The sequence below is a fragment of the Alosa sapidissima genome, chromosome 5 (assembly GCF_018492685.1).
Source record: "Alosa sapidissima isolate fAloSap1 chromosome 5, fAloSap1.pri, whole genome shotgun sequence".
Lineage (NCBI taxonomy): Eukaryota > Metazoa > Chordata > Actinopteri > Clupeiformes > Clupeidae > Alosa > Alosa sapidissima.
The window spans coordinates 2,157,517-2,171,971 of NC_055961.1; the positions used below are offsets into that span (position 1 = coordinate 2,157,517).

Sequence of the window (14,455 nt, forward strand, 5' to 3'; positions counted from 1 at the left end):
AAAACATGTTTTTGACCTTAAAATTTGGCCCTCAATCTGTATTGAGTGTTGGGATTGCCACTTTTGTGGTGCTTGGAATCCTATAAAATCGTTTTAAAATAAATACTGTCAATTTGATGGCTCAGAAATATGTGATTGTTCAATTAACATGTTGTTTTACTTAAAAATACAAAGTTTTTGCAACAGTTGGGTGTTTTTCAAAGTGTAACATATCTGTAAAGTGTCAGGACAATCAATGCCTTAATGAAAATAAATAAATATATATTTACTATAATATACAAACCATAACTCATAAGAAACGCTTAATGAACTAAGTGCATGCTGAACAGATAGCCTTCAGACCCCTGTGGAAAGGCCCAGAACTATTATAAAGAGATTGTGTTAAAGTGCTACATGTGGTCTGGATATCATTCACAATGCACAGAGGTTCTCATGAGAACTGCACAAGTGGCAATACAGGTGGGGGGGGGGGGGGGCATTACAGGTGTCTACAAAACACATGGGGGGGGGGGGGTTGTTAGGTATCACTGTAAGATGACACTGTGCATTATTAAAGTATCTATCTATCTATCTATCTATCTATTGCTGTATTTGAATGCATATTTGCATGTCTTGATGTGTCTCTTTGACACGTTCCTGTTTTATGTTCACACAAATCCATTACATAATCTCTGCCATGAATATGACAGTGCATGGCTCTGTGGTTAGTTTATTGTCGAACCTGCCTAACCCATTCTGACGAGAGGACGTTAATACTCCACTATCTGTAAATTATATATTATCTTAATCTGTGACAGAAATCTTAATAAGCTTATTAACAAGACAGAACAAAACAAGCAACATGCGATTGATGTGATAAACAGGCTAAACACGGGATCGTCACGACGAAAATCTGACGCAAATCACGGTGTGGTGATTACAGGCAATGTTATTAGAGAGCACAAGTGATTACTTGATTAGGCTACTCGAAATACAGACACGCGGCAGCGGTAGCGGGATATACTGATCCACTGCCTCTGAGTTTCGGGCGTTAATAATGGTAGTCATAGTGATATAGGCTGGATTATATAGATGAAACACTCATATCAAAGATATATTATTAACATAATGGCTGAAATAAAATCTTAGGCGTCCCTTCGCAAATGGACAGCTCACGTACCAGTTGGAGAAGCGCGCATCGCGCGCCACATCCTCTACCTCGCCGGTGGGCTTTGCGGGGATGCCTCCATCCATAGACTGCGCGCTTCCCCACTGAAACAAGCAGTCCTCCTGCCAGAACACCTCCAAAATTCGTGTGAATGAATCCAGTCTCTCTAAATGTTTCAGTGAGTCTAAAGCAGTGTAACTGTATAAGAAATCGAAAAACTAATTTGCTTGATTAAAATATCAGTGAACGTACTAACGTGATGAAAGTAGCCTATAGCCTATGCTGACGGCAGTCTTGTAAAGTCTGGCTGCTTGACAGCTAGGCTATTGAGTGAAACTCCAATGGAGCAGTTGCAACACCCCTCTATAACGTCAATCACCGAAACACACCTACTGTAACACACAATTTCATACCAGTGACATCCGTTCACGCAGAACGCAGCTTACACTTGTCATGTCCCTTGATTTCTTAGTCTTTTATTTTTGTTACATGTTAACAACAACAAAAAATAAATTGGACATTTGAAATACTACACTTGTTTATAATTATTAACATCGGGTGGGTGGATTCTAACTAAATTCGTACAGTGACAATAGACAAGCGTTTAAATAGACAAGTGTGGCATTTTGTCTGGATTCCTATCTCGTATGGCTCTAAGGTTTTATGTGAAGTAAGGACTGGTTATTTTATACATAGCCTATGCCATTGTAGCCTAATAGATTCCTGAAACCGGTCAGATCAGGTGTACCTCGATGGTGTTCCACTTCAGTGTTGGGATATTCGTGAGAGCAAGCTTTGTGCTTATGACGTAAGTGAGTAAGAGTCACACCCATGCATCTCCCTCTCTCTCTCTCTCTAATTCAAAATGCTATATTGACAGGACACGGTTGTATTCCTAAAGCAGTTATTACATAATACAATATATCTGGACTGGAACTATACACATCGATAGTTTTTCATAGTAAAAAATTATATGATGTAATATTTTTTATATGGTGTATTTGTGTGCATGCCTCTCTCTCTCTCTCTTTCAAATGAGTCTGCATGACTCTCTTAACTCTCTGAATGAGCCGATGAGCCAGGATGCCCTTCCTTACTTTGTGTCTGCATGAAATGAAAACAGCAACAGCCTTGGTGTCTGCTCACCACGTGCATAGACTAATGCAGTTTTTCCACCACTGTGCCGGGGCACACTAGTGTGCCGTGAGAGATCATCACGTGTGCCACAGAAAATTACCCAAATGTCACTCACTGGTCCAGAAAAGCAACTGTTGCATCAAAGAATTTATAACCACATGCTCTCATTGATTGTATGATTGCACTATTTGTATATATAACAGGGGCCTCATAGTGATATACGTATTTGAAATTGAAACATGATAAAAATTGAAAATTGAAACATGATTTCTTAATGTCTAGTGACATATCAGGGCCATTTTATGATTAATTGAAGCACATTTCTTACATACGGTTCCTTTGAAATAATGTTTCCAAACTTGTTTCAGTGGTTCATCAACTCGTAACAGGGTGAACGGCACTTCTGCATTCGCTTCGCGGCCCTCTATCAGCTATAACCACACTATGTAAGTTTGCCAGATCGGGTAGCGGATCTGTAGTTCGATGGAATGAGACATAAGAAACAACAAATGTGACTTGCATCTGATGTGACAATACATCATATTTTCATAAAATCATGCAACACACTCTATCTTGTCTGTGGACATCGTTATTTGCCAAGCTGGTGCTGGATAAACAAATAGTGTGCGTGCAACAGAGGGAAAGTTCTTTGGTGTTGCTTTAAAAGCCTGTACACACTATACACAGGACAGGTGTTAAAACACTCTATACACAGGACAGGTGTTAAAAGCCTGCACACTATACACAGGACAGGTGTTAAAACACTCTATACACAGAACAGGTGTTAAAAGCCTGCACACTCTATACACAGGACCGGTGTTAAAACACTCTATACACAGGACAGGTGTTAAAAGCCTGCACTGCACACTATACACAGGACCGGTGTTAAAAGCCTGCACTGCACACTATACACAGGACCGGTGTTAAAAGCCTGCACTGCACACTATACACAGGACCGGTGTTAAAAGCCTGCACACTATACACAGGACAGGTGTTAAAAGCCTGCACACTCTATACACAGGACAGGTGTTAAAACACTCTATACACAGGACCGGTGTTAAAAGCCTGCACACTATACACAGGACAGGTGTTAAAAGCCTGCACTGCACACTATACACAGGACAGGTGTTAACACACTCTATACACAGGACAGGTGTTAAAAGCCTGCACACTATACACAGGACAGGTGTTAACACACTCTATACACAGGACAGGTGTTAAAAGCCTGCACACTATACACAGGACAGGTGTTAAAAGCCTGCACACTCTATACACAGGACCGGTGTTAAAACACTCTATACACAGGACAGGTGTTAAAAGCCTGCACTGCACACTATACACAGGACCGGTGTTAAAAGCCTGCACACTATACACAGGACAGGTGTTAAAAGCCTGCACACTCTATACACAGGACAGTTGTTAGAGTGAGGGGAGTGAGGTTTACCAACGTTCCACAAGCACAGCTAAGCTAGCTGGCATCCGTTACACATACTAAATTAGGGAAGTGTTTCTAAGTCATTAAAATACTTTATAAAAGGATTCCAAAGATGGCTGTGAGAAGGCACGGTTCCAAATTCATTTATAGCATATCCCAACAACAGGAAAGAATTTACATGTTAAAGGTAAAATCACATGCAGCACTACCAATGTGGTTTACTTGATCAAATGTCCCTGTGGGAAAGCCTATGTAGGTAAAACATGCCGGGCCCTGAAGATAAGAATAAGTGAACATAGGAGTAACATCAGAAACAACAATGAAAAGAGCCCTTTGGTGGTTCACTTTAACCAATCAGGACACCCACTTTCAACCTTGAGATTTATAGGGATAGTCATGTAAAACAACACCGCAGAGGAGGAGACACACAGACAACCTGCTTCTAAAAAGAGAGGTCTTCTGGATCCACCACCTGGGAACTTTGGCCCCAAGGGGCTCAATGAAGATTTGGACTCAGACCCTTCCTCTAATATTGACTGTAAACAATATTTGCATTGAGTTCTGAATTTTACATGATGAACTCTATTTATTGTAGATGATTGTATCTTCAGACATGCTTGTGTTATTGTAATGTTTTTATTTGGCTTTAGTCACGCCAAGAGCTTGCATGCTGTACCTGCAAGGGTTAATGAATCACTGAGCTGACTCCACCCCTCTAGACAGGTGATTTAGATCATGTACCAAGCCTGTGTTTGCAAGTGAATCTGAGGAAGACCGCAAGGTCGAAACGTCATGTGCCAAATGAGAAAATAAACTCAACAAAAGGATACCAAAGAGTGTGCAAACTTTTTTCCTAAAAAACTATTCCAGTTGAGTACCTGTAGCTACATGTAGCTGGTACATATCTGTGTAGTGCATACTGTGTGAACTTCCTTCCCAACACCATAAGAGTTGTGCTAGTAAGAGAGCCAGCAGCATGCTTGACTCCCGAATCCAAGGTGCTGCTGTTTGTGGGTTTGAGTCCGGGCGAGTGCAGGGCTGAGCCGTGCAAATCAGCACAAGGCATTGGTGCCATGACCCAGATCAGGAGTGAGGTTTAGACATGAACACACAATTTGTGTTGAAAAGGGGAAGTGGGGGCTACATGTGTACCATAAAGTAGCAAAAGTAGCATTACCACAACACAAATCTTTGGGCCATTTGCTCAACCCAGCACAACCTTGCAGCAAGTGCCGCTTGTAAGCCATGTCTTTTTTATTCAATGTATTTCATTTTTAAGTTTTTTATTTTGAAGTAATCCAAAAGTATTCAAATTACGTTACATTATTTTTATAATCCAATAGATTACTGATTACAAAAAATTATGTGTAGTCTGTACTACTCTGTAATGGATTACATTTCAAAGTAACCTGACCCAACACTGGCTTGATTTTCAACATTCTTTTAAAGACAGGTGAAAACATTTGTTTTTCATCATGGAAGACAGACAGAGAATGAACAAGTTAGGTAGAACAGAGAACACCTGTCAGGACCTTTTTATAATCAGTTTTCAGGCTGGTGCACATCCGTAAGATAATCAGCCGATAAGACTCAATGAGATTCCATCTGGCTTATTTCCATTTAACATATCACAACATGATGTAGGCACATGGCTACTGCCTGATAAACACATCACAATATGATGTAGGCATGTGGCTACTGCCTGATAAACAGGCCCTTCAGGGGCTTCCCCATCACTTTTCGCAGGGTTATTGCACAATCTATGTTTCTTGACAACAAATATACAATTCAGAGACTATTGGTAAAGACGGAGAGCTATCCTGTTTGGCAGCCTAAAAGAAGTAACTTGAAACTCTGAGGCTGGCATAACATGTCTGAGTGAAAGGAGGAGTTTATGCCAGTATTATAAATGACCATAAATATTGAATAATATGGCGAGGCGAGCCTACTTGATTTTATATTTCAAAATCTGAAAGTCCATGTCTACTCCACGTCTAGGGCCTACAACCTGGTTTTTTGTTGTTGCTTTTTTTACATAATAACCTGGCGCCGTTTGCGCAATTTAGTGGCAAAATGAAGGTTTTTAGTGGAAGCATTATTTGACTGCGCTTCTTTTCGCTTCTTGACCATGATGAACACACCTTTTTTGAACTCTTGTTGTGTAAAGGCGGAAGTTGAGCTTGTTACTTGCTATGGTTACTTGCGAGGCTGGTTGTTTATTAGCTATTTAGCCATACCCTGGGAAGGAATTTGTCATTATTATGCTACATTCCTCAACACTTTAACAACGCCCTTACTTACAATGACTAACATTTACCCGCAAAGAGCTGTCTGAATTGCGTTGTGTTACGTCTTACTCAGAGTTGTTCTTTCAGTAGGTAAACACACAAGGCTGCTTTCAGATTCAAACTTAGCTAATTTAGCCATTACCTCTTCATATCATAACCACTATGCTGAGCACGTTTGAAACTCTTGTCCGGCAGTTGAGGAACTTTTCCTCAGTGTTCGAGATCACCAGTGGGATTTGCCTAGCGATTTTAACATCGGCGAGCGTGTGCATATTCACGAGTATCCTCGATGTCCCTGTCCTCTCCTTGGGTGTCGACTCCAGCGTCTTTACCAGTGGTCATGGTGAGAGTTTTTGCCTTGGTCTCCTCTATTAGGGTTCAGCTGTTTGCCATGTTGTCAACATAACCCCTTACAACATATACAGTGAGTGCGTCCTTCATGGGAGCCACTGTTGTGAAATTAGCCTACAGCTTGATTTGCTGTATGAAGCATATTATTAAAAGTATATGTATGTGAGTGCTTTACATTAACATTGCTTAATTTGCTCTTATAAGGTTACTGCTAATACACTGCACATACTTATATTTCATTTATACTACTCTAAACCACCTTCTGAAAACAACTGTATACTACTGTCTACATTGCACTATATCTTTTGCCCTGTCTATGCACTTTACATTGCACTTTTCTACTTTTTTTGCACTTCTGGTTAGACACAAACTACATTTCTTTGTCTCTGTACTTGTACTCTGCACAATGACAATAAAGTTGAATCTAATCTAATCTAACTTGAGGTTAGCAGAGAAATAACAGTAGAGGGTTTTTGGCACACGTTGAACTGGTTCTACGTAGTGTGCTACAAGTATGGTATTTGCTGACAGTCCCGGTTTCTCTCGCCCCCCCCCCCCCCCTCATGGTAGTGCCCAAGCTGCTGAGCTATCCCTTCATCCACTGTGATGTGCTGCATCTGATGACGAGTGCGGTGGTGCTGGTGGCGTTCAGCAGTGCCGTGGAGAAGGGCGTCGGGACCGTGCGCTTCCTCGCCCTCTTCCTGCTCCTCTCCACGGCCACAGGCCTGCTCTTCGCCCTCCTGGCGCTGGTGGTCTTCCCAGAACCCTCCGAGGCGCGCGTGGCGATGGGTCTGGTGCCCGTCGCTCTGTCCCTGCTGGGCATGGTCACCATCAGCTCCCGCATGAAGAGGGCCTTGTTGCTCGGCGTCGGCGTTCCCACGGCAACCCTGCCCTGGATCGTCCTGCTTGCGGTTACCCTGGTCATCCCTGGCATGGTGCTGCTGTGTAATGCCACGGCCATCACCGTAGGAATCATCTGTATCCTTTGTCCCTGCATGATGAAATAATGTTTTGCTTTCTTGTGAGTGAGTTAGTCATGTGTAGACTGGATATCTCAAAACCACTGTGTGCTGTTGGGCAAATATCTGATGTTGTCTGAACTTTGAGTGTCCCTGAGTCCTTCACCATCAGCCCCAACACACCTTTATAGAGCTATGATGCTGATCAGTTATGATGGAGCAGGTAAGCAGTAGGCCTATGTCTGCACAGTCAGCAATCCAAACAAAATAAGTGGTGTCGTTGAGCAGACCAGACATAAAAATGTTACCAGAGCTGTTCCATAAGTGGTGTGGTTGAGCAGACCCCAGACATAAACACGTTACCAGAGCTGCCCCTTGTCTTCCTTAAGTGGTGTGGTTGAGCAGATGGGAAAGGCTGGCTCTCTCCGCTGGAGATGTCGGAGTCCAGGGCTTCGCTGCTGGAGAAGAGGATGCCCCTCAGGCTGCTGAAGAGGATCATGGGAGTGCGATTCATTCCGGCGTCTGCCGAGGAGAGAAAGGAGATTCTGCACGCACGGTGAGTAACACAGGTGGTGCTTTGATCACAATGTCACTGATTTTACATACATAGCTGCCTTATAAGTAACATGGCAAAAGAGTTCAATATTATGGCTTTATCATGTGGTGTTCAGAGTATTTATGTACATCTGTGTACCACTACACACTACAGCAGTTTTCATTAAACACACTCAATTTGTATTTAGACACAGATACAATATTAATACAATACATTATCTTAGAACAATCTGTACTTAAAACCTATAGAATCTACGCCTTTTGTGTGTGACTGACCAGAGGTCATGACCTCTCACCCTTCACCTTTACCCCCTGCAGGTGTAATCCTCCTCCTGGCTCCTACCCCGTTCAGGTGTATGCCCCCGCCCCCACTGCACCCTCCACCAATCAGACGCACGGCATGTATGAGGGCTGGTCCCACTCCGCCTACTCCCAGCAGAGCCCGTCCCCCTTCCCTGGCACACACGCAGCGCCATACGGGCTCAGTCAGACACACGGGCACAGCTCTGCAGGAGATGGGCATGGGCACAGTCATCATGGGCATGGACATAGTCATGACGGCTACGGGCACAGCTATGAAGGTCATGGACACAGTCATGACGGCTACGGGCACAGCTATGAAGGTCATGGACACAGTCATGAAGGTCATGGACACAGTCATGAAGGTCATGGATATGTCCATGGTCAGTATGGCCACTACGCAGGGCAACCTGTATTTAGTCAGTTTGGACACGGTTTGGGAGCAGCTGCATATGGTCAGCATGCGGCCAGCGCGTCGTATGCTGCTGGTGGCGCTGCGTACCCAGCGGAGAGGGCATGGATGCCGCCCAGTGCCCCCGTGCCACCTCATCTCAGCTCTGGGGTAGGCACTGCTGCTGCCCCCACTCTGGCTCACAATCCAGAACCTCAGAAGGAGAACTAGGCACGGAACATTCCAGAACACCCTGGCCATGAGAACAAACATTCTAGAACCCTCTCCAGAGGCATGGGTCTAAAGGTTCTAAAGCACTACAATCAGAAGACTATTGCACTGAAACGGTGACTGGTAAGCAGGACAGGATGCCATATCACGTCACTATGACGCCCCATCTTGTGGAGCTGAGTCTGTGGGACTCTTTCTGCCACAACAAGAGCAAATTTGAATGTCCAATTTCCTACATATTTTTGCTGTCTAGCTTTCCTACATTTTTAAATAAATTAATTATCATTATTGAGGACTGTGTATTTTAATATATTGTATTTTTTATAAGTGTTTTTTTCTACAGTGTGTTTATGTTTGATTCTTAACACCCTATGTTCATCTGTAATCGGTCCAAGTGTAAAACATGTCTGATCGGTGTGATTTGGGTGGAGAAACCCTTTAAGAAAGTAAAACATCTGTCAGATTTGCTGACACCTCCATGAAAGAGAACATAAGTGAAGAAAGTGTTAATGTGTCAGTGTGTATTGCCTATAGGAAGGCTTTATGTTAAAAGGTCTCACTGCCAGCAACAGAGATACTGCTGGAAGGGATAGGAGTAGAATATTGAGGTATGACCTCTGTTGAACAGAAGACTAAAATAGCTCAACAGGAGACTAAAATAGCTGCCGAAACACTCTGGTCAGTTCCTCTGGTTTTCATCTCTTTGGCTTCCTCTTTGTGCTGTTGCTTTCCAGCGGTCAACACCCAACTACCAGCGGCTAACACCTCAGCACACACACACACACACATTTACATAGATTCCAGTTCATACTTCCTGTACACACTCAATGTGATAACTAAAAAGAGGAGGCGTGGCAGAGTCACCATCCTGAGTAATGCATTGGTTGCCATGGTTCATTGGTTGCCATGGTTCATTGGTTGCCATGGTTCATTGGTTGCCATGGTTCATTGGTTGCCATGGTTCATGGGCTTTGTGGTTACATTTGCCCAGTTTAAAATGTTCTTAAGAAAATGGAGGATAAATGTTTTTCATCCGTCAATCAACTAAATAAAACAGAAATGTTAAAGAAGTTCCTTAACTCAAATTGTAAACTCAAAGCTATAGCTGACCAACATCTTCATACAGACAGTAACACTCATACTATCTTATTGTACCCATTGATCCTGTAAAAGTGTGGATGTGTGATACCCGTAAGAGGGTAAATGTGTGATGGGGCAGCCGTGGCCTACTGGTTAGCGCTTCGAACTTGTAACCGGAGGGTTGCCGGTTTGAACCCCGACCAGTAAGAAACGGCTGAAGTGCCCTTGAGCAAGGCGCCTAACCCTTCACTGCTCCCCGAGCGCCGCTGTTGAAGCAGGCAGCTCACTGCGCCGGGATTAGTGTGTGCTTCACCTCCCTGTGTGTTCACTGTGTGCTGAGTGTGTTTCACTAATTCACGGATTCGGATAAATGCAGAGACCAAATTTCCCTCACGGGATCAAAAGAGTATATATACTTATACTATATATATTGATCCCTTAAGAGGGTGGATGTGTGATGCGGATCAGGCTCAGAGTGTGCTGTGATGCAGATCAGGCTCAGAGTTGGCTGTGTGATGCGGATCAGGCTCAGAGTTGGATGTGTGATGCGGATCAGGCTCAGAGTTGGATGTGTGATGCGAATCAGGCTCAGAGATGTGCAGGGTCAGACTGGGAACAAAATTCGGCCCTGGCAATTTTCTCCTGGACCCCCCCCCCCCCCCCCATAAATAACAAACACCCCATATTATGCTGTAGCAACACTTCATAAACTGAACCCAAACATTAAACATTTAGATTTGAGATCACAATAACACGGGGGTCCGGGGGTGTCTCTCCGGGATTTTTCTTTTTAAATTCTGGTTGCTAATCACACCATTTTAAAGTGATTTGAGAGGGACATGATTCAGGGATAGGCAAGACAGAAAAGTATACCCTACTGAACATGGACATCGTCATAGTTGACAGAAATTACGTTTTGTGCCAACATGTTGTAGAAACACAACCACAGCCTTAATTTGATGCAAATCTCCTTTACTTTGGTTATAGTCCGCGATTCACATTAACTGTAGGCTATCACCACAAGTGTATAGCCTACTAAACGTTTTTGCCCAAGTTTGTGTGCCGTCATCACATTTTGCAATATTAGGCTACTTTCGTTACTAACCTACCAGTTGATGGCCTACTTTACCTGCCTTTTTACCTGCATCGACTCGCGAATCGCGATTGATTGTGCATCTAATGTAACACTCGGTGGAGAGACTTCCACTTTCCAAGTTTCACTTTCACTGTCGTTGTGAGCTAAAAGGCTAGGCCTACTACAGTATGGGGAATACTTTGAAGTTCCTTTTGAGTAGGATCAGCTCCAAAAATTAATGGATTTTCTTTAACCTGTGCTATACTTTTCCACCAAGTTGTGCGAAAATTGTAGACTACCCGTAGTTTATTTTTATGTTGACAGAACCGCAGCCTACATGGTGCAGTAAAAGGAAGCTCTTGGTAGCGCGTGCAACTAACGTCTATAAAAACAATATATTTATGGAATAAAACTAGACATCTGGTTGCTGTTTACGGTTAAACTGTGATGATGTGAACACCAGCCAGCGGAGGGCACCTAATTGGCTACCATGCACTCGTAGGCTATTCCCCACAAACCTAGCGGCTGCTTGGACAAATCCACTTGAGGGGTGGGGCAGGGGGGCGCGATCGTAACACACACTGAACGTATCATGAAGAGGCCAAAATGATTGACCTGTCACCCCCCAAGCCAAATGGATGCAACTGCATTTATAGGCTAGGCCTATGCCTACATGACGGGCCGCAAATAGGCTAAATAACGTTTTTAAAAAAATAAAAACAATTCCCGGAGGCCACCGGGCATTTGCATTTGCCCGGTTGTACAGATTACCAGTCCGAGCCTGGAGTTGTGTGATGCGGATCAGGTGCGGATCAGGCTCAGAGTTGTGTGATGCGGATCAGGTGCGGATCAGACTCAGAGTTGGATGTGTGATGCGGATCAGGCTCAGAGTTGTGTGATGCAGATCAGGTGCGGATCAGGCTCAGAGATGTGTGATGCGGATCAGGCTCAGAGTTGTGTGATGCGGATCAGGCTCAGAGTTGTGTGATGCGGATCAGGTGCGGATCAGGCTCAGAGTTGGATGTGTGATGCGGATCAGGCTCAGAGTTGTGTGATGCGGATCAGGTGCGGATCAGGCTCAGAGTCGTTGTGATCTGGATTCGCAGCTGAGGAAATCACTGTCTTTATTCAGCAATCTCAACATTGCAAAAAGTTCAGGTGTGACTGAATCTGTATCTTATGTACAGTAGCACAGCCCCTGGATTAACTAGTGTTGCACACTGGACGTCCTGAGGGAAACTTGATGGCTAAAATATAATGAAAACTGAACTGCCTGGCTGACAAAATGGCAGAATTCAGTGTTTTCAGAAATGCCCAAATGTGACGGGAACAAGAAAGTGCTAAATATGGTCATTCATAGCCAAGTACAAGTGGAAGTCTCCTTGTTCAAAGCGGAACAGAAACAACAGGTCAATTATTTCCCTTTTATTGCATTCATACAGATGTCATTAGCATAAAGGCAGGAACTAAACACTTCCTCGTCTCCCCCCTTACCCTCACAACAGCTGCTTGCATCATCTATGTTTACATAATATATTACCAAATCCATATTTCACTGTATGTTTAGATGATATTCCCAAATGCATGTTTCACTGTATGTTTACATGATATATTCCCAAATGCATGTTTCACTGTATGTTTACATGATATATTCCCAAATGCATATTTCACTCGTATACACGTGCAGGGCAGAGCTGTTCTGCTAATGACAAACAAAGATAAAAACAGGCGGAGAGGAAGCAGAAGCATAGTCCAAATAGTGTAATAAAGTTTAGAGGCCACATGGACACTTCTCTCCATTGTGACACCACCACGTATGTTTAAGGCAGTCATACATGGGGAACACAACTTCACACAGAAGTATACGCATGCCTGTCAGCCATCTGTGGAACACGACACACATAATAGAGCACCAGTGCCTTCCACCTGCGGCTATATAGTCTGCTAATCACACTTACATACAGTCTTCCACCTGTGGCTATATAGTCTGCTAATCACACTTACATACAGTAACCTGCAGCTATATAGTCTGCTTATCACATTAAACCTTTTGTCTGACAACCCCCCCCAAAAAAAAACACTGGCCAAGTCCCACGACCCCCTTCCCTCCAACCGGCAGAGCAAGGCTGTCAACACCAAAGGCACTGTGAATGGAGAACATGGGAAACCATGGCGATACAAACATCTCTTTGTAAGCCGAAGACTGATCATAGAGAATCACAGGTGGTCCAGATAGCAGGTGACTGTAGGCCAGATGGCATTGGGAATATAGAGTCCAGGTGAAAAAACAACCACCTCTGTGTAGATGACCACTTATTGCATCAGAAACAGTGGCTGAGAGTAGTTGTGCATATCAGGGGTCAGATGCCATGGAAACATCATGGTGACCCAGGGAGAAAACGGCCAACTGTCTCTATGCATGTGGACATCATGATGACCCAGGGAGGAAACGGCCGACTGTCTCTATGCTTGTGGACATCTACTAAACCCCTCAGTGAGACTGAACCCAGACGGAACCAGATCCTTCCCAGAGTCCTCTGCTGCCTGAGGTGGGTGCGGCCAGGCGGAGACGTCCTGAGCCACCTCAGCTCCACACGTCCTGCGAGTAGCGTCCTTTGGTCATCAGGCGCTTGTAGTAGTCCACCGCCTGGGTGTGGGTCAGGCCCCCCACCTCCTCCGCCACCTGGTGCAGGGCACTCTGCACATCACGCGCCATGTTACGGGCGTCCCTAAGGAAACAACAGCCATGTTACAACAGCCATGTTACAGGCGTCCCTAAGGAAACAACAGCCATGTTACAGGCGTCCCTAAGGAAACAACAGCCATGTTACAGGCGTCCCGAAGGAAACAACAGCCATGTTACGGGCGTCTCTAAGGAAACAACAGCCATGTTACGGGCGTCTCTAAGGAAACAACAGCCATGTTACGGGCGTCTCTAAGGAAACAACAGCCATGTTACGGGATACCGTCCCTGAGGGAGCATGTTACGGGATACCGTCCCCTATGTCTAACCTCTTACGTGTCACTTAATATCCATTTCATCACTCACCCACACACGTAGAGATGAGCATTCTGAGAGTGGATCACTCACCCACCCACACACACACACACACACACTCACTCACCCACACAAACACGTAGAGATGCACATTCTGAGAGTGGATCAGTCTCCACACACACACACACTCACCCACACACGTAGAGATGAGCATTCTGAGAGTGGATCACTCACCCACCCACACACACACACACTCACCCACACACACACGTAGAGATGAGCATTCTGAGAGTGTATCAGTCTCCACACACACACACACACTCACCCACACACGTAGAGATGAGCATTCTGAGAGTGGATCAGTCTCCACACACACACACACACACACACTCACCCACACACGTAGAGATGAGCATTCTGAGAGTGGATCAGTCTCCACACACACACACACACTCACCCACACACGTAGAGATGAGCATTCTGAGAGTGGATCAGTCTCCACAGGTGC

At 44.4% G+C, this 14,455-nt stretch overlaps 3 protein-coding genes across 8 annotated transcripts in view; 1 reads left to right on the forward strand and 2 right to left on the reverse strand.

Annotated features, from left to right (window-relative positions):
* LOC121708955 (adhesion G-protein coupled receptor G2) overlaps window positions 1–1,545 on the reverse strand; it is a 49,950-nt gene extending 48,405 nt beyond the window's left edge. Inside the window, exon 1 of the mRNA XM_042091938.1 lies at window positions 1,160–1,545. Coding sequence (XP_041947872.1) covers window positions 1,160–1,233 — 74 coding nt within the window. The 5' untranslated portion in view covers window positions 1,234–1,545. The remainder of the gene's footprint in view (window positions 1–1,159) is intronic.
* Window positions 1,546–5,866: 4,321 nt separating this feature from the next.
* Window positions 5,867–9,082, forward strand: rhbdd2 (rhomboid domain containing 2). 3 transcript variants are annotated; one of them, XM_042092628.1, is made up of 5 exons: window positions 5,867–6,350; window positions 6,929–7,336; window positions 7,723–7,873; window positions 8,191–8,453; window positions 8,496–9,082. In XM_042092628.1, exons 1-5 carry the CDS (start codon window positions 6,170–6,172, stop codon window positions 8,792–8,794), a joined length of 1,302 nt encoding a protein of 433 aa, XP_041948562.1. In that variant the 5' UTR covers window positions 5,867–6,169; the 3' UTR covers window positions 8,795–9,082. The 3 variants fall into 3 exon arrangements, with proteins under 3 accessions (XP_041948562.1, XP_041948563.1, XP_041948561.1); XM_042092629.1 differs by having other exon boundaries at window positions 5,868–6,350; window positions 8,517–9,082; XM_042092627.1 differs by having other exon boundaries at window positions 5,868–6,350; window positions 8,191–9,082.
* A 3,279-nt stretch (window positions 9,083–12,361) lies between these two features.
* LOC121709322 (NADPH--cytochrome P450 reductase-like) overlaps window positions 12,362–14,455 on the reverse strand; it is a 27,634-nt gene continuing 25,540 nt past the window's right edge. For all 4 annotated transcript variants that reach the window (XM_042092604.1, XM_042092603.1, XM_042092606.1 and 1 more), the window contains 2 exons: window positions 14,405–14,455; window positions 12,362–13,678 (listed from right to left, as the gene is read on the reverse strand). The exon at window positions 14,405–14,455 is cut by the window's right edge and continues 35 nt beyond it. In XM_042092604.1, the coding sequence (XP_041948538.1) occupies window positions 13,534–13,678; window positions 14,405–14,455 (196 nt within the window). In that variant the 3' untranslated portion in view covers window positions 12,362–13,533. The remainder of the gene's footprint in view (window positions 13,679–14,404) is intronic.